The 25,369-nt window shown below is 38.2% G+C and overlaps 1 protein-coding gene across 1 annotated transcript in view; it reads right to left on the reverse strand.

The window, feature by feature from the left end:
• The window catches only part of ITSN2 (intersectin 2), a 3,295,579-nt gene that overhangs the window by 590,840 nt on the left and 2,679,370 nt on the right, over positions 1 to 25,369 (reverse strand). Inside the window, exon 27 of the mRNA XM_044063555.1 lies at positions 4,129 to 4,250. Coding sequence (XP_043919490.1) covers positions 4,129 to 4,250 — 122 coding nt within the window. The remainder of the gene's footprint in view (positions 1 to 4,128; positions 4,251 to 25,369) is intronic.

The raw sequence follows: 25,369 nt of genomic DNA on the forward strand, positions 1-25,369 counted from the left end.
CAAATGGGGCATTGTACTCGATGATTGGCCTAATGAGGGAAGAGCAGAGGCAGACAATGACCTCCTTCTTCCTGGATGCAAAACCCTTAGTAATAAGATGTCCCACATAGAAGGACTTTCTGACCACAGTGGCAATGTGGTGGTCAAAAGAGAGGTTGCTGTCAACCTGTGTTCCCAGATCCGTTATAACACCTTCTGAGATCAGTGGACTACCATCGATGTGGTAATTCATGGGAACCGGGTTTTTCCCAAAGGGGATGACGACAAACTTTTTGGCATTGAGCTTATGGCCATGGTTCTGACACCAGTTGTTGGTCTCAGTGAAGCCTTTCTGTAGGATGTCAACATCACTTGGGGAGTTAATAGCACCCAACTTGCAATCATCTGCAAACTTTCTCAGCCAGAGTCCCTTCATGTTGGCCTGGACTTCAGAGATGTAGATACCAAACAGGAGAAGACCCAGGACTGAACCCTGTGGGACTCCACTCATGACTGGCTGGCAGTCTGACATGGAGTCAGCTACTTTCACACTGTGAGTTTTATCTGTATGGCGGTTTGCAACCCACCTAGTGATATAGGGGTTGATGCCTAGCTTAGTCAGTTTTTCTACGATTCCTGAGTTGGGAATGGTATCAAAGGCCTTGGCCAGATCAAGGTAGGCTGTATGGACCACCTTGCCTTCATCCACAGCTCTGGTGACTGACTCAAAGTCAACCAGGTTGAGCAGGCATGAACTACCCTACACAAAACCAAACTGTGTGGGATCCAGAATTTGGAGATTTCATATATCCTTGTTTATTAGGTCCATGATGATGCGTTCCATAGCTTTGCATATCAGACTCATCAGGCTAATGGGGCGATAGTTCCCGGGGTCTGTAGTTGCTCCTCCTTTGTAGACAGGGATGACTGTGGCAGTGAGGCTGTGATTGAACAGGGCACACAGGTGAGGTGCCAGTTCACTCTGTAGTTCATGTAGAACACAGCCAGGGATATTGTCAGGTCTCATAGAAGTTGTATTCTTGGGCTTGGACAGTGCTGTTTTAACCTGTGCAGAAGTAATAATGGGTGCCAGGCAATCTATTGGTATTATGATTGGTCCTTTGATGAGGGAGAGAGGGGTAAAATTGGCACTGAATCTGTCAGCCCGTATATTGGCAATATCTATTGGCTGGGTATAGGAGATACCATTGTGCAGTAGCTCATAGCTCAGAACAAATCTGGGTATTGCCATGGAGATTCTTTACACAACTATAGAAGGACTTGTGGTTGTCTTTACTCTCTGCTGCAGTTCTGTTTTCATAGCTAGCATTAGAGGATTTGATGAGGGATCTCAACTTTTTGTTGAAGCTGATAAGGGAGCTTTTCCAGTCTTGGGACTTCACCTTATTCCACATCAGTTTCTTCCCTTCTGTTGTAGAGTTTATGGCAGAGGACCACCAGATTGGCTTCCTTTTTTGGGAGGAGAGTGTCTTGGTTCTATTGGGTATGGCGAGATCCATGCATTTGTGTACATGTTCGTACAGGGCATTAGTGTATGATTTGGCAGTCATGCAACTGTTCTCTCTTTGCATGGGTGCCGTGAAGTTAACCAACTCTGTTTTTAGGAGCCCAAAGTTAGCTTTGGAGAAGATTTTCATGGTGGTTACCTTTGCGGGAGGGGTTGTGGATTTCCAAGGTGATTAGTTTGTGGTCGGATCTAACCAGGGAGGAGTTGACTATTAGTATAGCACAACGGTCGCCCATGTTATTAATGACCAGGTCAAGGATGTTGCTACCTCTAGTGGGGGTAAGAACAAGCTGGTCCAGGGCACTGGAATTAATGAATTCCAGGAAATGTTGGGCAAGTATATTGGTGCATAAGTAGTTTTTCCAGTTAATGGAGGGGTAGTTGTATTTGCCCAGTATGAGAGTGTTAGGTTGGACCCTAATATTCTCCAGGCACCAGGGTGCTTAGGAACATGCAGTACGAGTCTTGGGACATGGTTAGGGACCTATAGCACACTACGACCTGAATCGCTGTCTTACCCAATGTTAGCTGCACCTGAAGTATCTCTGATGCGTTATGCCGGGTTACCAGTCTGGAGGTGTGTACATCGTTTATGAATATGGAAACACCACCGCCTTTGGAGCTTCAGTCCAAGTTTTGGGGCGAAAGGTGTGGAATGAGTTATAGCCTGGTAGTGCAGGGGTGTTTTCTGCTGCCTTGAACCAGGTCTCTGTTACAGCACAAATGTCGATGTTCTCCACTTTAAGGAGTGCTTCGAGCGAGTGCATTTTGAGATTTAGACTTTTAGCGTTGAGCAGCATGACCCTCAGACTGCATTTGTTTATAGCTGTTATGGCCAGTATCCGGAAGCCCAGGGGTGATAGATGCAGGCCATCCCTGGCAAAGCATCGAGGTCTGTCAATCACGTCATCCCAGGCAGACAGATACTGGATCCCCTTAGAATGACACCAGAAACTTAGCCAATTGTTGATATCAATCATTTTCTGCTTGTACTGTGGCATAATTCTCGGTGATGGTAGGAAGCTGCTCATGGCTAGGGTCATACCCACCTGGGCTACATAATCTCTTTTCATGTAGTCCAGGGAGGTACGTCTCAGGTCATTCACACCCACATGTACAATGACAGAGTCATATTTTTACCTGTTGTTGAGGGACCTGAGTACGTGCATTATGTGGCAGATCCTGGCACCTGACAGGCAGCTGACTGTTACTTTCTCCTTATTCAACCTAGTGAGTGGGACATCAGTGTGCCTAACTATCGAGTCACCTATGACTAGTGTGTTGAGCATGCTGTTTTATCTTAGGGGCTTTGGTTGAGTGGCACACTGTTTAGCAGAGTTATGTGTCTCATGATTAGTGTTGTGTTGTGGTGTGGTGGTTGAGTGTGTTTCTGCCTTGGAGGTCTCTGCTGTTTGGGTAGATTTTTATTGAGAACCTCCATGAAAGTGGGTGTGTGGTTTGTGTTTTTATGTGAAGGCAGTGCTGGTTTGTGTTCTGGAGGAATATGTGTTCCAAGTGGTGTGGTGCAAGTGTTGACCTTCTCCACTTGACCAGCTATTCTGGTCTTGGCTGGACCAGAGTGGTGAGTCAGATATTAAATCAAAAACCTAAACACCTCCACACTCCAGGACTTATGCATATAAAATGTGGATAAATCCATAGATTTTTTTAAGATCACTTTCAGAGGGACTATCAACAAAGTGTTACAAAATTCACAGTAATAAACATTACTAAAAGAGCTTATATAAACATCTTACTGCTATGAAGGATGTACTAGAAACAACACCATTTCTCACTTTTTTAAATTATCCTTTGTGTATTTTTAGTCACTGTTGATACAAATTTATAATGATCTTCACAAAGCAAGATAAGAATGTTAAAACATTTCACTAATTCATTCTATAATAACTGTTTTATACCATATAGGGTAGTGAGGGAATGGAGACTATACCAGTAAGTAAAACGTACAAGGCACAGAACCATTTGTGGACTTCATGACAGTCCACTGCAGAAAGCTGGCACGTACACCAGTCAGAGGCTCTGAAAGGATTATCAGTTCACACTTTGGCAATCTCTGGATGTGGTACAAAAGACTGGAACCCCCCCTCAAAAAGTCGCATGGACACAAAGAGGACAATGAGACTCCACACAAAGACATCTCAGCAGGAAAATTATCAGAACCAAATAACCACTCACTACTGTGCTGCCCAACTAGTTTTTATTTGCTTATTATGACAATGGCCATAACATATAAATATATTTACATGTTTGTTAACCAGTAAAGACCTATTCAGCATAAGTGACTCTTTGTTAAAGGGTGAACTGATTTGTACTCAGAGTCACAAAGTATTCATAGAGAGACTGAATTATTAAAATTTACAACAAAAGCACACAGCTTGCCTAGCTGTTGTGATCTTAAACTACTCACACTGCCAGCCACTAAAGCAGCTCTAATAAAAAAAGAAAAAGGCTGCTATACCATTCATAGTCGTACTGCATACTTACCTGTCAAGAAAATGCTTACTTCGTCTGCTTAGCAAACTGGCGTTTGAGCAGTGTTTTCTTTCTGCTTTTTTTTTTCAAATGCACAGTTTTAGAGCAAGTAACACAGCAATTCTTACCTCCAAAACTAACTGAAGATCATCCATGTACCGTTCCTCTGTCTGAATTAGCTCATGTATGTATCCCTGTCTCTTCCTTTCCATTGGAAGCATTGTATCAAGTGACAGCAGATCAGCACACCCTATGAACATCATTGAATCACATTACTAACAGTTTAAGGACACTGACTTCCCAGTTATAAAAGTGTATGTTATGAAAACCAACAACAATTATGCTGAATGGATTATCTTCATTTGTATTCTGGAACATTTTTCTCACAACCATTCAATCAGTTATTCCTAATAAGAAGGGTGACATAATTTGTTTTTCATTCTTTACGATTCATTGTCTGATTTTTAGGTGGCCCACATTATGTATGGATTTAGACACATGCAAAAAGGAGATGTGCTAGCCTTTCACACAACATTCAATAAATGCCGCTTGACAACTAACCACTGTCATCAGTGGCAACACACACTGATGTAAGCATAACACATATGGCATACCAATGCAAATGAACTTTAGTCAAATGAAGCTTGAGCTACAGAAAAAATCTGTGATGAGAGAACAGCAAAGGAAATATTAGTTACCTAAATACATTACTTATAGTGCATCTCATTGAAAATAATTAATTCTTGATCTTCCTGCCTTGCCAGTAGCACATACAATCTGTGTGGATGTTTCCTTTAATAATTGGTCATATTAACGTTGTATAGTGCAGGAAACATGTGGTCTGCTGTAGTACACAATAAAAGATGGTGAACCTGGTAGTACAGAGTTTCATATGTCTAAGACATTCCTTCATATCTCAAATATTAAATGTTACACCATTCAATAAGTGAAGCAGGACAAGTGTGTTTTCCGTTTGAGAAATGATACAGCAAATGCCGAGGAGCTCATGACTGCATTCTTAGTCATGCTTCCAGTAAAAATGTACTTCTGTAGAATCACTATACATTATTCTGAAAACACGGGGAATATGATCTGATTTTAGGGAGTTCAGTGTTTGCCATTTTGTTGCATATTCCAAATGCATGAGTTATAACTTAATGAAGCACAGATTGACACAATAAAATGTTGAAATAACTCGAGAGACTTGAACCTCAGCACTGAAATAAATAGGACATGCTGGAGGGACAGATTCATAACCCAGAGGCTCCCTTCACTCTGGAATAAAATCTCAGTCCAGGTTAGGCAGAGTCCCTCATTGACTCTCTTCAAGAGGAATCTTGATGAGTGGATGGGAGATAGTAGGTTTACCCCGGTATCACTTCTGTCTCACTGTTAGACAGAGGCACAGTATACTAACCTCGCAAAAGGGCATAGCAAAATTCATTTAAAATGGGTGACGAAAGCCAAACACACTCTGGCTAGGCTTATAAATGCCCTAGGGCAGATAGCCTAGTATGAACCTATGAACTCTTAAGTGCTGAGGTTGATAGAACAAAATGCACACCACTGGGAGAAGAGCAGCCAACTGCAATGTTCTTTTTTAACCATCTTTATTACATCATCACATTTTAAATTGCACTTTGAGTTCACATACATTAACACAAAAGAAAACAAGCCATAATAACAGTTTTCATTAATACCATCAAACACAAATGTTTCTTTTAGTTATTTCCATTCACTCCAACATTAAATAAACTGTTAGACTCTTGCACACCCTTAAACCTCACACTTCCTCCTGAAAATTATTCTGCATGCACTGTTCCCACAAATTTAAATTTATTCCTAAGAATTTGTTCCATTTATTTTGTAAAGATCCCACCACCAGTAAATCTATCCTCTTTACACTAATATGCAACTCCCTTTACTCTGCGTATAGAGTTTGATTTCTGTTTTTCTAGTAATTGCTTTTTTGACAGTTAGTAGCATTAAACTTAGTAAGGCCTATAGTCTAGTTAATTCACATCCCATATCCCAGCTCAAAAGAATAACTTTTTTAGTTACTCCCACAAAATTTCTATCACAGTACTCTGCAGTGAACTTTTAAAATCTGCCAACTCATTGCATTCCAAAAGATATGTTCCTAAATACCCCTCTCTTACCCATAACATCTCCATAACTTGCTCTCTACTTGAAGAAAACCCCTCTGAAGTTTATTTGGGGTGTAAAAATCTCTACAAAAACACCTCCATGTAAAGAATATTAAAACATCTAGACTTTGCTGCATACTTGGGAGCCTTACAGATTTCTTCCCATTATTCATTTGTAAACTACTTTTCCATTTTCTTCTCAATATTTTCTAACCTCTACGGATTCTTACAGTTACCATACAATATTTAGATGCCCTAACAACTATCCCTTTTTAAGCAGAAGCTTCTGATTTGCACTCAACTAAAAACTGTACCAGCACGGGTCTTTCACTCAGCACTTCCCTTACACCTTCTCTTTGCCTGCCGAGACAAGGAAGTTAGTTTCTAACTTGCAGTCCAAACCTCTGCTTAGTCTCATCCTACCATATTATGTTTTCCTACCAAATAATTTGCTTCTAATAATTTGGTTCCTTTGATAATACCCCCCCCCCCCCCCCAGTAAATTACAGCCCCCTCTTGCTTTGTTTTTTCTACAAACCTACCTTTAAACATTCCAACTGATAAAATCTTCTTTCCCCAAACCCACACTGGTTTAATTATCAAAATACTTTTTTTTGCTGCTTTAAGAATATAACACTCTGTATGTTTACTCTTTTCCTTAAGGATTTGCATCCAAAATCCTTTTCTGTTTTAACTCTTAACCTCACCCTCACTCTGTTTCATTATCACCAACCTTTTCAACTTGAGCTATGTATATGAGCCTTAACTATATAACTTTAAAGTACACCTTAAATCAGACAACTCTAAACCACCCTGTTCTTTGGGGAGAATCAGTTTACCTCACTTAACTTTTGCCTTCTTCCCCTACCAAATAAATTCCTCTTTCGCTTCATTAACTGCCATCCAGAACTTTTCCTTTCGTTGATAAAAATACACCAGATCTGCATGCAAGAATAAGGGACCAAAAACAATTTCACTGATTTCATTGTTCTAAAGTTTGTATTATCTTTTTAGTCTCTTCCTACATATCCTCAGCTGCCATAATATACATTATTTCAATCCATACACCCAATTATTTCAACTTTATCAATTTCCCATAAATACAGGTAATGCTGAACCAGTTCATGTACAGGGGCATAGTTTACCACAATTGCTTTTGTTATGGTATCAACTGAAAAGACTTGAAATTGTCTCAAAACATTTCACAACACTGAAATGATTTTTTCTGAATTTATCAAGTAAAAAATAATATATCAGTTATAATTTTGAATTTGTGAATACCTTATTTTCTTTGCTGATATCTCTAAATATAAAGCAAATAAATGGAAACTATAACATCCCTGACTTGTTCCCCTGTTCAACTACAACTTATTAGACAGGAATCCTCCTACCTTAATTCTTGCCTCTGACCCTTCATGTAAACACCTTAACAACCCTATTATTCCAACTAGGAAAATGGATACTACCATTAACCTAAAATGACATAAAATCTCAGATGACTATGAAATGCATTCTCTACATCAAAAATCCACCAGTAACTGTTATTTTTGTACAATCTGGATCATCACTGTTTAAATAATGCTGCCAAATGTTTACCTTACCTCCACAAAAAGAATAGTTGTGTGAAATATTACCACAGCAGTAGATGTCCTTCTCTTCACTGTTGCAGTATTTACATAAGGGATTCCCTGCCAAGGGTAGCCCAACATCCGGCCAGTATACCAAAGCCTTAGGAATATACATTGTACGTCACATGTGTGTACCCCTCACAAGGTGCAGAGCATAAAGGTGACACACAGACATACATACCTCAGAAATGAAAAGTCCCAGGAGGAACAAATATTCCAAACTAGGAGAAACATGTTCATTCAGAAGGAGAAACAGGAAAGGAATTCCAAACCAGGAAGACATAAGGAATACTGGCAGAGCAGAAGGGGGAGGAGGGAGGGAGCATATACTGCAACAGTGAAGAGGACATCTACTGATTTGGAGCACTTTTGCAAGGAAGAGTGGGCAAATAATGCCAAGTCAAGATGTGCCATGCTGACAGACTCCTACCCAAGAAGGCTGAATGCTGTAATTAAATCAAAAGGTGCTTCAACAAAGTATTAGTTTAAGGGTGTGCACACTTATGCAACAAACTTATTATACGTTTTTTTTATTTTTTTACATTTTTCCCCTAACAGATTTGTTTATTTTTCAACTGAATTGTACAGGTTATAGGTCACATTAAAGGTGGGAAAAGTTTTGAAATGATTTATTGTGGTCTAATTTTTATAACAGAAAAACTGGCATTTTAACAGGGGTTTGTATACTTTTTATATCCACTGTATATTTTCATATGATTTAAGTAACAACCTTAGATTTTTAAAGTGCCTTACAGTTCCATTCTCTCTATTAGCAAATTATAGTGTACTGACAAATAGTTGAAGGCAAAGTAACTGCTGAAGGAGTTAAGGGATGCTATGCTACGTTGGAAAGTCTAGTTCAGAAAGTTACTGAACTGTGGCAGGTATCTGTGAAAATCGGATTAATCAATAGTTACACTCTGGCCTTCTCAGGCTGGGGGATGAGTCTTTGGTAAGGCTTTTTGTGATATAGTGTGGACTGGTACTGAATGTTACAAGGTTGAAGGACAACAAATTTTAACACAGGTGGCTCACGTTTTAAAATGCATATTTATGAAGTGTTCACATGAAGCCCTAAGTGAGAATTATGAGGGCTAAAAATATTTTAAAATACACTGATTTGCTAAAAGTAATGCAGTGTCACAATTCTGCATGCAAAAAAATTTGTATATATGTGAAGTGTTTTCTCTTTGTTCTTTGAGACTGATCCAAAAATCTTAGCAGACATCCTGAAGTGTCATTGAGTCAAAAGGTAAAATTCTTTGTTATTTAATTTGTACTTTAACATTTGCTGCCATGACTCGGATTCTGAACGTTGATATTACTGCAGGGCAGTGTGGAGCAAACTACAAGGACCCAACACTGAAAGTTATTCTGAGAATTACACATTGCTTTGTATGAAACAGTCAGAAAATCAAATAGCTAACAATTCAGGCTGTGCAAATATGGGGAAAAATAATTTGTGGAATTTATTTTTGTAGATAACTGCAGTTAAAAGAGTGTAATGCATGAATAATTGTTTTGTTGAATGACCAAGTCCACTTGACAGGGTTTATGCAAAGTAGCAGTGGGAGGACCCCACAGAAAATAAGGAAAGGTTTATTATTTATTTTATTTTAAGGAAAGGTTTATTAATGTTTATGCACATAAAAAAAGAATTAACACAAGGAGGCACCTTGTGTCGAGGGTGGTACCCTCAAGAGAGAAGACTAAAAGCTAAGAAGTATGAGATGTACTGTGTGTTGTTAAATGTACGAGTGAAGAAAAGTTAAAATAGATTCATGAGCCCATAGCATGCTGGGACATAGGTGTGTGCTGGTAAATAAAATTCATGAGCCCACAGCACACTGGAACTTAGGTGTGAATGTGTGAAAGTACCTTTGAGCCCACAGCACACTGGGACTTAGGTGTGAAGGTGTGAATGTGTGAAAGTACCTTTGGAGAGTCTGAAAGTGCGGTCAATTCTGGACAGTACCTAGCGCCCAGTTTTCCCAATTGCAATGCTGGAGCTGTAGTTTTCAGCTTATGACAAGATGAAACCAAGGGGGTACTGTGGGAAAAGTCTGATCAAAACCCTTCCTCTGTCATTGCACAATGACAGAATCTCTACATTTCCCTCCCAGAATGGTGTGTGAATCGGTGGTTATTTTTGATGAATTAAAAGAATTCAGGATTCACATAAGTCTTAATAGGAGAAATGGGAACAACGTTAACCAGGCAGGATCATGTCCCTGCAAAGTGAACACATGCATATTTTATGCATCACAAATATGGGAAGGAAAGTTGTAAGTAATTGAAAGAGTGGTTTCAAGTCACAAAAATTACCCTGGTGAAGTATTTCCATTAAATGGAACTTACAATAAGCATATATTGGGGAACCTGAGGGGTACTTTGGAATTAAAAAAAAAACAAAACAAGAGGGAAACAATGGGCGTTACTTTATTCCTGGTATACCAAAGCCTTGAAAAGGGAAAAGGGATCAGCATTACGGGGATTGCAAGATACTAACAAGAAGTTACTACAGCAGGTGAAAAAGCCTAAGAAACCAGTACAGACCAGTAAAAAGGGATCCCTTTTATCTTGCCTTGGCAGGTTTGGAAGAAATTGGGGGATGGCCAAAAAGCAGAGACTCCAAAAGAGGATGATAATCGCTACTGCACCCTCATCCCCATATGCACTGGTACAGGTGGCTCCTGTGCAAGATTCCACTGTTTCGCAGACTCCTACATTTCTGTCAACTGTTCACTGGATGCCAGGTCAGTGTTTTATTGTTGCATCTCAACCTGGTTCTCCTGTTCAACCCTCATCTTAACAACAGGCATCCGCAGTCTGAGAGGTTTCTTCTTCCTCTCATTTCCAACAAATTTCTACCTCTCCAACAGGCGTAGTAATTGACACACCTATAGTTCACCACATGCTCTCACACAACAGGGTATGAAAAGAGGCCATTGTCTCTGGAGAGGATCTTTTGGCACCACTCAGAGAAACATTTGGGACTAATAATAGAGAGCTTGTTCATCACCCTTGTACCCCTGCTGATTTGCATACTATGTCAAAAACATATACATAATTAAGCAAGGTATATATTTTCATATGATTTAAGCACTAACCTTATATTTTTACAAGTGTCTTACAGTTCCATTCTCTCTATTACCAAACTATAGTGTACTGACAAATACTTCAAGGCAAAGTAAGTGCTGAAGGAGTTAAGGGATATTATGCTGTGTTAGAAAGTCTAGTTTCAGAAAGTTAATGAATTATGGCAGGTATCTGTGTAAACCGGATTAATTAACAGTTACAATATGGCCTTCTTAGGCTGGGGGATCAGTCTTTTGTAAAGCTCTCTGTAAGATAGTGTGGACTGGTACTGAATGTTACAAGGCTGAAGGGCAAAAAATTTTTAACACAGATGACTCATGTTTTAAAATGCATATCCGTGAAGTGTTCATGTGAGGCTCTAAGCGAGAATCACGAGGACTAAAAATATTTTAAAATACACTGATTTGCTAAAAGTAATGTAACATCAAAATTCTGCACGTGTGCAGCTGATAAAAAATTGTATACATATGAAGTGTTTTCTCTTTGTTCTTTAAGACTGAGCAAATGATTTTAGCAGGCACTCTCCCAGCGCTGTTTATATAACAAAACAAGTACTTGCACATCCTGATGTGTTATTCTTGACTGAGTCAAAAGGTAAAATTCCTTATTTAGTTTGTACTTTAACAAAGGTTTGAAGGGACAACATCTGAAAGGAAGGGACCTTTAGAAAGGTGTTGAGCTGAGAAAGATCCAGAATGGGCCTTCTTTCCTGGGAGCCAGAACATCCTGGAATAAAACCCTTTCCCCTTCCCTTCCTGGGCAAGGGGCACAACTTGAATGGTGCCCAGAGCCAAAAGGCATTGAAGCAGTTCTGGAAAGAAAGGAAGCTGTTCCTGAGGAGGTCGAGGGATGCCCAAAAAAGAAGGAAAGGATTTCTACACCATAAAATATCACTGGCGGATGATGGACAGAACCCAAGAAACTTCAGTGACCCTTAACCAACTGCGAAGGGACAGGGAAAGATGAAGGGATAAGGGAACCTGGCCTAGGAGAAAAGGGAAGCAAACTGTCAGATAGAACCTGGCTTGTCTTGTAAAGGAGACTTCTGAGAAATAGAAGTTTGACTGGACTTTGCAGGAGGTATTACATTTAGGAGGAGGGTGAGGCTATCTGTGTACAAAAGCAGATGTGGATACATAATTCTTGAATTTAGGGATAGGAAACAAAAAAATACGTTTCAATTCCTGCAAGGTTTTGCCTTTATCCTGGAGGGACTTACAAAGCTCAGCGGCAGCAGAATGAAAAAGGCTCTGTCAAGAGGAGTATTCAACTATACAGCCTTAATATCAACCAAGAGCAACATCTCAAAACAGAACTAAATGCAGCAGCCCTAGAGGAATCACCAGCGGAGTAGAGAGCCACTTGAGAGGTAGAACCCAGTAAAGAAAGGGCAGAGACCTTCCCTTCTGAATCAGAGAGGTCAGAGGTTGTCTGTGTACTTGAGCAAGAGGGGCTAAAACATAACTGGTCATGTGAGTCTGGTAATTAATAGCCCAAAAAGCCAGGGTGGCAGCAGTATCTACCTTTTTACCTAAACGTTCCATAGCTCTACTGTCTTTGTCTGAAGGAAGTCATTTAGTAGATGGCAATAGTTTAGAAGGGTTGCCAGAACAGACAGACACTACAGAAGGATCAGCAGAAGGACATTTGCACAAAAAACTTATAATCATTAGGCACCTTGTAAAATCATTAGGCACCTTGTAAAATCTATCAGGTTTCCTAGGACCTGGAGGTTGAGAATCAGGGGCCACAGAAGCTGCTGAAAAGTATCTAAAAGGGTAGCCAAGACTGGAGGTACAGCAGAGGGTTTAGGAGGATCCACCTGGAGGAGTTCATAATACCTCTTTTGAATATCAGAAACCTGAGAACAGTCCCATTTGAAATATTCTATCATCCAAGAATTAGTGTCCCCAAAGGACAGCTGTTCTAAGGGAGAGTCTGTACTAATAGAATCTTCCTCCTCGGATCCATAATCCAAGGGAGAAGGGATTTGAGAAGAAGATGCCAAAGACTCTTCCCCATAATCTAAATCCTCTTCAGAGGACTCCTCTTCTCTGAGCCTCTTAAGCGAAGTAGATGAGCAAGGAGGAGCAGGCACAGAAACTCATTGAGGAGGCTTTAAAGCCATTAAACAACCCCTGGGTAAAATTCTACCATTCACATTGGGGATCTCCAGCAGCAGGGGAAGTATGCTTGTTGCTGGTACACCCCCCCTCCCCATTTTTTTATACTGTTAAAAAAAGATTTCCAGATCTTTATCACTTTCTTCCCTCCTAAGTTCCAATTTTCTACAGTAATACCATCTATTCTCAGACACACCCCTGTTAACCGATATATATCACTCTTTTATTTCATATTCTTACAACCTTAGCTATTTATTTTTGAGACTTATCTTCATCTACCATTGGTATAATTAAATGTTCCACTTGTGCCTTTTCTTGTTTTCCCATTCTTCTGCTTCATACAAATTTTCATAAAATTTCTTTAACATCTCTAAATATCTCTACAGTATCTCTGGTTATTTTTCTTGTCATAGGCTCCCTACATTTGGCTACAAATCTTTCTACCTCCTGTTGTCATTTAACCTAATTTTCTATCTCCTGTTGTCATTTAACCTCACATCCCCTTTAATGTTCCTCTCCGTTAAAACCCAGCAGCCCAATCTCAAGGATATGCAATATCTATAACTTTTACATAAAATCTTAAAGCTTATAATCAAGCATCACTTGTTGTGTCTTTCAGCTTTTCCCGGTTAGGGGTCGCCACAGCGGAACTCCGGTCCGCTAATGATTGGCAGTAGATTTTTACTACAGTCTCATAATAGATGGGGATATTCATCCTAACCCTGGCCTATCCTCACCCAATGATAATAGTACCCAAGTAACTTACCCTACTAATACTATACCCCTTAACAGGTCTACAAATTCTATCCTAACTTTTCACCAAACATTAGAAGTATATACAAGATTCACAACCTGCATGCCCTCTTAGCTGTACACTCCCGTGATATTGTGCGTCTCACAGAAACCTGGCTAAAACCTACTATAACCGACAATGAAGTTCTACCCACTGGGTGTAACATACACCGAGCCGACCGTGTTGCCAAGAAGGGGGTGGGGTGGGATATCGGTACTTTATAAAAATACACTAAGTGTATATAGGGATACCGCACAACTTCCATTATTTGACAGTGCCGAAATTCTCCTTACCAAACTACAAATTAATAATAATAAATCCATCTATATTGTCTGTGTCTATATTCCCCCAGGGAATAATATAAACACATTAGAAAACACTGTCCACTGGCTATCCATTGGTTTCCTATTAGAACCTCGAACGCTTGAAATGTCGAATGTCATATGGTCGACTTGAAATGTGTTCGAAGGTTAAGCATAACAGCGCCGTTCAGTGCAGAATGGGAGAATTTTCCTTTTCTGCACTAAAGTGCGATCTCGGAGTTGGTATATTTAAGTAGGGAGGTGTGGGGGGCTTGCCCCCCCTGCCCGCACCGTTAAGGTAAGTTTTTTTTGTTTTTCATTATATATTTGAACTTCAACCATATGTTGTCAAACATATAGGATTCGAAGTTTTGAAAGTTCAATTACATAATATAGACCCTATCCATACCCTCAAGAAACCATTGTTCTAGGCAACTTTAATTTTGACTGGTACAAAGTACATCTGAATCCCCAGTCAATCATATTAATCTATTTGGTTTCTCGCAATTCATTTCTACCTCTACCAGGACTAGCAAGCCCACTAACAGAGCTAGTATCTTAGACTGGATACTTGTCACTCATCACCCCCATATATACAAATATGGGACCCTCCCTGACTATCTAAGTGATCACTCTCTAACATACATAATCAAGGATAAAGTTGAATACCCTCATTTGACCACACACAAACTTATTAATAATAAGAATTTTAACCCTATTATTTTCCAAAATGAACTCAAGTCACATAACTGGTCAGTCCTTAAACAACTACCACTAAAAGAGGCCGTAAATTACTTTAATACTAAATTCTTGAGCATTCTTAACTTTCATGCTCCCGAGCGTTTTATTTGAGTTAAAAATAATAGTGCACCGAGGCTTTCTAAAGATACCAAGTCTAAAATCAAACTGAGAAATAAAGTATGGGAAAACTGGCATGCAACTAAATCCCCTCAAGATCAACTTAAATTTCGCCAACTCAGAAATGATGACAAAAAATCCATTCTGATAGACAAAAAAAACCTACTATCTCAACCTTTAACAAAAACACCAAAATAATCCACAAAAATTCTGGGCAGGCCTAAATTGACTACTACACCCAGAACAATCTACCATACCAGTTCCCTCTAACTCCAGTCAAAAATCACCTGAGGCCAATGCCTTTAATAATTTTTTTTAACAAAACTCTCCAGACCCTAGCTAACCAACTCACTCCCACTAGCCCCTTCCCTTCCTCAATCACAGAGACGTCAAATCTTCTCTTTCACTTTCAACCTGTCTCTACCACTTTTACCCGATCACTACTCAAAAAACTAAAACCTACCACCCTTTCTGTAGACCTTCTCCCTGCAGAGTATCTTCAAAAAGCTACGGACGTTGTAGCATATCCCATCTCTATACTGATCAACAGGACCCTGTCAGAATGTTCCATCCCAACCATATGGAAAATAGCTCATGTTATCCCTCTCCACAAAGGGGGTAGCTCAACTGAATTATCCAACTATATAGCCATTCTCACACCTCTAGCCCAAATAATGGAGAGATGTATACAAAGCAACTCATTCACTACCTCACGATGAATAATCTTTTGGTCAATTCTCAGCATAGTTTCAGGCCATATCATAGTACCACAACCGCCCTCCTTTCCTTTACCAATGCTATAAACCTAAACCGGAATGATAATTTGCTCTCCTCAGCCCTCTTTCTTGACCTGTCAAAGGCCTTCAATATGGTCAACCATCAATTACTCATCCACTCTCTAAAGGACATCTCCCTGGACAAACAAACTATTCAATGGTTTACATCCTATCTGAGTGGAAGAAAACAAGCAGTTCTATGGCAGGACAAACTGCACTGCTATCTCTCACCCTTGGAGTCCCTCAGGGCTCCATTTTAGGTCCCCTGCTTTTTTCTATCTTCATTAATAACCTTCACACAGCCACCCTAGAAGCCACCTGCATTCAATATGCAGACAACTCCACTCTTATCTGTACAGCCTCCTCCCCACCAGACCTGCAAAACCTTACCCAGAGTATATTTAATACTATTGAAACCTGGTTAGCTAATAAATGCTTGATCCTAAACCCTAACAAAACTAAACTTCTACTCTTCACCCCTACCAGTCGACCCACCCCTCTTTCTTTCTCCATATCATGCAATAATGGTACCTCTATTTTCCCAGACACCAGCACTAAGCTCTTAGGTGTTATAATTGACAATAACTTCAAATTTGACTTGCATGTAAACAAAACCATTAAAAGTGTTAACCAAAAGCTTGTCTCACTACACAGAAATAAACCTTTTCTAACCCCATTAGCCCATACCACTATAGCCCACTCTCACCTACTTTCTAGCCTGCTATATGCTTCTCCCATACTCTCTAGCTTGAACAAGACTGAAATCAATAAACTCATCTGCAGCTACACTCATATGGCCAGATTTGCTACTAACTCTATGTATAGGACCCATCATTGTCAAAACCTTGAGCTTCTAGGGTGGTTAGAGTTCCCTAACCTACTTCAGTTTAACCAGCTCATAGTTGCTCACAAAATTCTCACACACCCGGAAAATGCTCCTGCTCTTAGAAACATTATACAACCCTACTGTAACCCGAGCCCATTACGCTCATCTAACACATTATACAACCCTACTGTAACCTGAGGCCATTACGCTCATCTAACAAACTAATAGTTCAAACACTAAGAGCTAGACACTGGGCTGGAGACTCACTATTTACCAACTTTGTTGGCAAAGCCTGGAATTTACTCGCAGCCAACCTTACACTTGAACCCTCTCTCAATCTCTTTAAAAAAGGCCTTAAACAATACTTTAAAAGTCACTGGCTCTGCCCCTGCACCAATCCAGATTCCCAACCAGTTTTCACTTAACTAATGCCTATTTATGCCAATACCTGTAGGATGCTACTTAATTTTAACTTTGTAGAAAACAGCAATAATGCATGCTGGATACACTGTAGTGCTTTTTAAGTATGTACTGTTTTCTCTAGTGCTGTAATGCATGAAATACTGTTAATCTCTTATGATTTACCTGATGTGAAGAAAACTTCTACCCTGTCTTAGTCAACAGATACCTCCTCTGTAGTTTCTATGCTTATTTTCTGCTATGCTTATGTCTATTATGCTTGTATCCGTGACTTGGATTTTTTTTTTCTCGGGCCTCCACTGAAAATGGACATTTATCCAGTTGGACTATCCCGGTAAACAAATGTAAAATAAAATAAATAAATAGTCTAAGTCATTGCAGTAATTTTTGTGCTCTAGAATTCTTATCAAAAATAGTTGCTTAACAGCGGCATTTCTAAAACCATGCACGTTGTCCAAACATTTCCTTATTTTCATTTTAGGCCTCTGCAATTGATCCTCTTCTGATTCTATAAGACTTCCCTTCTTCTGCAACACTTTAACCTTTGTCATCTCCTAAAATCATACCTACTACTCAGTCCTTAAAATTATTCTCTTTTGAACAGATAAATAAGAAAGTGTCAATGTCTTATTTTACATAAGTACCCTGTACGCAGTGTTTTTATTTTTCACTAAATATTACCATTTAGCTGGACTAAATGTGATATATATGTGTGTGTGTGTATATATATATATATATATATATATATATATATATATATATACACACACACACACACACCCACACCACAAACACAAGTTTTGATTAGGGCACGATCTGATAAAGTAATTGGATGGGTCTCAAAGTTCAATTAAATAGGCATGCTCCTGCAAAAATATAATTTCTATCCAGTCTAGTCACATTTTTGTATCTTAACACACACACACATATATTCATAGGTAGGTACTAGGCTATCAGCCCTAGGGCCCATACAAGCCTAGCCAAAAAATGTACCCTGGCTTTCGCCACCCAAGAGAATTATTTTCCTGTGCCCCTGTCGAGCAGAGCCACAGAAGTGATCCCCGGGGTGAATTTCCCATTTCCCATCCAATCATCAAGATTTTTCTTGAACAGTGCTAATGAGGGGCTCTGTTTGACATAGATAGGTAGTCTGTTCCAGAGTATGGGAAGTCTCTGGCCCATACAAGTCTAGCCAAAAAAATGAAATGTACCCTGGCTTTCGCCACCCAAGAAAATTATTTTCCTGTGCCCCTGTCGAGCACACCCACAGAAGTGATCCCCGGGGTGAATTTCCCATTTCCCATCCAATCATCAAGATATTATATATATATATATATATATATATATATATATATATATATATATATAAACAAGAATTAAAAAATAAAACAAAGACACAGACAAAGGCAGATCCTTGTGTAAATTTAGCATTTTGTTCATTTACTAGGAATTAGAACTTCAGAATGAAAAATTATAGTCAGTGAGTGTTTATATACAAAAATACAATAAAGTATAATAAAATGTCATAAAAGAATGGACATCCCATTGAAAAGCGGCTGTACAACTGTGAAGTTAATAATTATCAAATGCTAAGGTTGGAGTATCAAGCACTAGCCAATGGTGCTAGGTGAATTTAAACAAATTAAAATGCAGTGGAGCTGGCAAAGTATCCAATAACAAAATGTACATCTCATCAAATAGAATGTAGCAAACATGGTAATCTAACCAGTAATAGTAGTAGAACAACCTGCAACCAATAATGAAATAAAATGTACAAAAGCACAGGTAATCAATGATTGTGTAGTAAGGCTGAACACATAAATCAGTAAAACTAGCGATGTTTAAGTAATATATCTGGGTTAAGATGTTTCATCGGTTAAAACCATAGTAAACCAATTTCATGTAAAAACAGGCAAAAATGTCCATTATTAACAGCAATATCAGTGTCAGTACAGAATCACAAAACTTACTAAGACACATAACAGAGTTCAAAACATTCCCCAAACAAAATGAAAATTAAACAGACTTTCTAAGATTTGTCATCAGTCAATGTTATGCGGCTATGTTACATGTTGCTACCATGGTTAATATAAACATTCTCATGGGAAAAAATCAATACTGTATAAAAACATACTCGTGAAAAAAATATCTTGATAGAAGCATGTAAAACTTATATCTAAATGCCCGTAAATGTGCTTAATGTTGACAAAAGATATTTTTAGTGAAGTGTATAATTAGCACTGTAACTGTAGGAAAATATATCAAAACTAGTAAATAAAATATATAAAATAAATGGAAGTACAGCATACACTTAAACTCAGATGTCCGGTTATTCATTAATGGCATAAGGTTTAGTCATACATGGTAAGAAGTGTCAAAAGTCTGCTGGTAAGCAACACACATGCTTGAAGTTTTATTATGCATACTTAGCGTGTAGGTGCTAAATAATGTAACAAAAAGTATAATTTAAAACTTCCATTGTAAGGCACACTGTTTACAGTTTCATCAGGCACAAAATAAAATAATGTATGGGTGCTAAAATATGCCGGGAGGCAATACTGGTAATTGTAAATGCTAGCTATAAAGTAAATGGAGTTCAAGCACGGTGCGGAGGCCAGCAAAACAGAAGGTTACTAGTGTCAAGATAAAGAAAAAAGTAGTACATAAAAAAAAATTTGTTCATGTAACATAAAAGTATAGAACTATGAAAATAACATCCTTAATATCAGTATAAATAAAGGAGTGTTGAGCTCATGGTGAAGAAACCAATAGGAATATAATAATAAAAGACCAATGCAGTGCTGTACATGAAAAAGTAACCAGTAGTTGCATAGAATGTATGAACAAATGGAAATACTAGAATCATGTAGAGTAGTCAATAAAAATATTACCTGTGAATAATTACTGAAAAACATGTAATGCAGCGTAATCACTAAATCCTTTGGAAAAAATAAGCCAAATATTGAATACAGTAGAACAGTAAAGCAAAAGTTCTCATTAAAGTTTCTTACACGTAATGCTGAATATATATCAGTCAGAGGGTTCAATTAAGCCATTGTAAAGCACATCTTAAGTTCAAATTCTCATTGATGCTTCAGCATTAAGTAAAAGCTGCCATCGAAGTTCCTTAAGTTCAAGAAAAGTGTTGGTCTCCAAAGAAGAAATCATCTTGTTCCAGCACAATGAATTTGAATGAAGAGAAATCAGAACATGAAAGACTGTTTACCCAAAGCAATAGCCACATCCTTTGCATTATGCTCCTTAATCCTGTTTGACAATTTACTTTAAGTTTTACCTATAAAACAATGGCAGGAGTCACAGATCGCAGCGTACACCACATTTTCAGAGTGACAGTCATAGTGTCTCTGGAAAGTAATCAAGGTGCAATACATTGCAGTGGGAAAATAGGTAAGCGGAGCCTGTGCATATGAAAGCACAACATACACATTTGCAACATGAAAACATACCTTTTGGTTTGCCTTTATAAAGGCAGTCTCTTATCAAAAAAAGGTATGTTCTTTTTCTCAAATGAGTGTCTGAGTGTCCTGGTCTTTTTATATGAAAAGCAGGGCATGCTGCCAAGAGCCAAGTTTAGGTCAGGGCAACTGGTGACGATATTCCAGTTATTATTAACAGAACGGATGGAAGACATATCCCTACTGATGGGAAAAAGGAAAGATAAGGACATGCCAGCAAAGTGTGTAGGTTGCTTGGGAGTAAAACCATGAATCAAAATGGGCTTGTGGTGGTCATATCTGGCATTTAAAATTTCTAAGGCAATCTTATTAACTAAATCAAGTGGGTAATCACATTGGACAAATAACTGCTTGAGGAAGGCAGACTCTGACATGAAAGGTGCTGTCACCACTAATAATCCTGGATGAGCGGATAAACTGGCCACTGACCACATTAACCTTCATGAAATAGGGATGTTGGCTCCTGAAATGTTGTAAGTTGTTCTACTGATATTAAGGATGTTATTTTCATAGTTCTATACTTTTACATTACATGAACAACATTTTTTTATGTACTACTTTTTTCTTCATCTTGACACTAGTAACCTTCTGTTTTACTGACCTCCACACCCTGCTTGAACTCCATTTACTTTATAGCTAGCATTTACAATTACCAGTATTGCCTCCCGGCATATTTTAGCACCCATATGTTATTTTATTTTTTGCCTGAAGAAACAATAAACAATGTGCCTTACAATGGAAATTTTAAATTACAGTTTTTGCTACATTTTTTAGCACCTACACGCTAAATATGCATAATAAAACTTCAAGTGTGTGTGTGTTGCTTACCAGCAGACTTTTGACACTTCCTACCATGTATGACTAAACCTTATGTCATTAATGAATAACCGGACGTCTGAGTTTAGTGTATACGCTACTTCCATTTATTTTATATTTATTTTTTACTAGTTTTGATATATTTTCCTATACTTACAGTGCTAATTTTATACTTCACTAAAAACATCTTTTGTCAGCATTAAGCACATTTACAGGAATTTAGATATAAGCTTTGCATGCTTCTATCAAGATATTTTATTCATGAGTATGTTTTTATAAAGTATCTATTTTTCCCATGAGAATGTTTATATAACTATGATAGCAACATGTAACATAGCCACATGACACTGACTGATGACAAATCTTAGAAAGTCTGTTTAATTTTCATTTTCTACTAGTTTGTTTGGGGAATGTTTTGAACTCTGTTATGTGTCTTTTATGTTTTGCGATTCCGTACAGTACTGACACTGATACTGCTGTTAATAATGGACATTTTGCCTATATTTATGTGAAATTGGTTTAATATGCTTTTAAATGATGAAACATATATTAACCCAGATATATTACTAAAACATCGCTAGTTTTACTGATTTATGTGTTCAGCCTTACTACACAATCATTGATTACCTATGCTTTTGTACATTTCCTTATTGGTTGCAGGTTGCTCTACTACTATTACTGGTTAGATTACCATTGTTTGCTACATTCTATTTGATGAGATATACATTTTGTTAATGGATACAGTGGTTAGCATTGTCGCCTCACATCAAGAGGTTCTCTGGTTCGATCCTCGGCTGGGGTGCCTTCTGTGCAGAGTCTGCATGTCCTCCCTGTGGTGGCATGGGTTTCCTCCGGGTGCTCCGGATCCTCTCATATCACAAAGACATGCTGCAGGTGGATTGGACATTCCAAATTGGCCCTAGGTATGAGTGCGTGTGTGCCTTCACTGGAAGATTGGGCGCGGGCTGGCAACTCGACACAGTAAAACTCCACTGCCAATCATGAGCAGACAGGTGATCCGCCAAAAGAAGAAGATACTTTGCCAGCTCCACTGCATTTTCATTTGTTTAAATTGACCTAGCACTCATTGGCTAGTACTTGATGTTCCAACCTTAGCATTTGTAATTATTAACTCCACAGTTGTACAGCCTCTTTTCAATGGGATGTCCATTCTTTTATGACATTTTATTATACTTTATTGTATTTTTTGTATATAAACACTCACTGACTGTACTTTTCCATTCTGAAGAAGTTCTAACACTTAGTAAAGGAACGAAATAGCTAAATTTACACAAGGATCTGCCAGTGACCATTGTTTTTTTTTTTCATTTTTTTTTTTATTTTTTAATTTCAGAAGTTGTTTGTTTTAATTTGTGTTTGCTCTTCCAGTTTTTCTCGGTTTTCCAGTATATATATATATATATATATATATATATATATATATATATATATACTATTTGCTATTTGGAGTTCCTGCTACTGAATTTACATCCTCCATCAAAAATATTTTCAAGTACTTCTTCAAAAGTTCATCCTCTTTTGATATGTTTTCCCTTATAGGCCACTGTGATTCATCCTTACTACTGCCAATAAATGTTTTTTGCTGAAAGCTTCTTAATTCTCCCAAAATTCTCCTAGGCTCCATAATTTGACTTCAGTGGTCTTGACAGCACTACATCAAATTCTGAGTGGCAAATATGCGGTCTCAAGCAGAAAGGGATGCTGCACTCCCGAGTGTGTTGTCCTTCGGCTGAAGCATTAAACCAATAGAGTTCGTCTGCCTTGAGTTGATGGCAGCTCAGGTGGATGTAAAAGGTTTCATGGCACCTACTGAAAAAAGTAGGAGAAGCTCCTTGATGCTATAGCCAAATTTCCCCCAGCAGTGTATATATACCAGGCATGGCTAGGCTAAAAAAACCCTTGTGGTTGTTAGCCTAAGTCAGCACTCATAAACCTATGAACCTATACCACCTCGGGTCTCTCCTAAAAAGAGGCTACTAGCCTAGTGAGACTAACCAGGACAACAAAAGATAAATAAAATAATGTGAGTGAGAGCACACTGTTTTTATTATTTTTGCACTAACAATTACCATTTAGCTGAACTATCTACTTCCTGAAGTTCGAAATCACATGATAATGGGAGGGGGGCTGGTGGGGGTTTAAATTTTTGTGCTTAGGAAAATAGGAAACAAATGGTAGTCACTGCAAATTAAATAATGCCCAGTCTGACAACATGCAGTCATACCTCTCAACTATACAGATTTTCACAGAATGTCCAGATTTTTGCCTCATATTTTTGATTTGCTCCTCATAAAATTAGTGATTTTTTGGCAAATCACTGGGATGATCTGAGGACTGAAGTCAATAAATAATGATATAAATTTGTGTTTCAGACTTCATATCCTTCAGAAAAAATGCATGCTAAGACACATCCTGTTATTCTAGCAACCTTTTAAGTTTATAAGAGCAATATTTAAAATCTGTCCCTATTTTTGGATGTTCGTTCCCCCCATTTTGTCAGGCTTTGTCCAGATGTTTTGCTCAAAGAGGTTGAGAGGTATGCATGCAGTGGGTTCGGATTTGATTTTTCATTGATATGGTATTTTTCAAATTTACATAATGTGTTTGTATTCGCTGAAGGAAATGCAGACTCCATATCCTACATCCAAAACAAAGACCAAGGGGTAAAATGAGGGGCAGCACTAAAACTGGAGAGATTTACAGCCCCCTACAGCATTCACTATCCCCTGAAATTATTTGCTTAGAAGGTACGCATACAACATTTCTACTCAACATGAACACACACATCAAACTAACAATGAACATTTTTTACTTATTGCTGATTGAACAAGTTGAAGTTACTAAACAGATGATGCAGCTAAACTGAGGTAAGGCAGCAAGAACATCAGGACATAAGAAAGTCTTATTAACTTTAATCTTGTTAGCAGTCAAAAAAAGTGATCATCAAAAAGTGGATGTCAAAGGTTAGATTGACTATGGAAGATACTCTGGGAAATGAAGCAGACTGAGGGGAGCTTCACAGACAAAGGAAATAAAATGGCATAAAATAAAATAGCAAAGGAGAAAAACTACAGCTGCCAACCTAGTTAACCTTCATGAAGTCAATCAGTCAGATGAGTCCTACTGTCTCTGACCCTCACTCTTGCATATTTTTTCTTCCTGTGGCTGCTCTGAAAATCACTTAATGCAGCAGTCACATCAAGCTTTTATAAACAGCTACTTTTTAATATATTCCCCCTACTTTTTAATATATTTACAAATAACCTCCATATCTCCTGCCCCCACTCTACCTTAATACAGTACGCAGACAATTCCACAATTATTAACACCTCTGACAATATACAAAATCTCCACATTGTCATTCAACTATCTCTGCACCTACGAGAATAATGGCTAAATTAGTTCTATTCCTTTTACTGTTAGTTTTTAAGTATTTACTTTCTGCACAATTATGTGATATTTAATTATCTGCGTATTTTTAACTTGATTTTCTTGAATTTATCCTCAGTCCAATGTTTTCTATTTCTCTGATTGTAGTTATATCTTAGAATAATTAGATTTATATCTTATTGTAATTTTCTTAGCTTATAGTGGAGCTTTTCTCCTCGGGCCTCTGCTGAAAATGGACATGTATCCAGCCAGACTAGCCCGGTCAACAAATGTAAAATAAATAAATAAATAAATAAAATAAATAAATAATGGCTAAATGAAAACAACTTGCATCTCGACCCCTAAAAGACCAAGTTTCTCCTTTTCCTTCCAAAGAAATCTTTACCACCTCATCCTTAGATAATACAATTATCACTGCTGACTCAAACACCATATTGCTTGGCATTACTATAGACGGCCAATTAAAATTCGACCTACATATCAAACTGTATCAAAAAGTCCAATCAAAAACTAGGTCTTCTATACCGCAACAACAAATATATACCTAACAAATCTAGACCTATACTGTCTCAAACATTTATTCTACCATGAACCCAACTGCAACGATAGAACGACCAAAACGTCACAAAACATAAACTGGTGCAGGAATGAAGGACTTGAGCACAGCTCGAACAGTACGACCAGAAAAAATCTT

The sequence above is a fragment of the Protopterus annectens genome, chromosome 2.part1, assembly GCF_019279795.1.
Source record: "Protopterus annectens isolate FY-2018-M chromosome 2.part1, PAN1.0, whole genome shotgun sequence".
In the NCBI taxonomy this organism is placed as follows: domain Eukaryota; kingdom Metazoa; phylum Chordata; order Ceratodontiformes; family Protopteridae; genus Protopterus; species Protopterus annectens.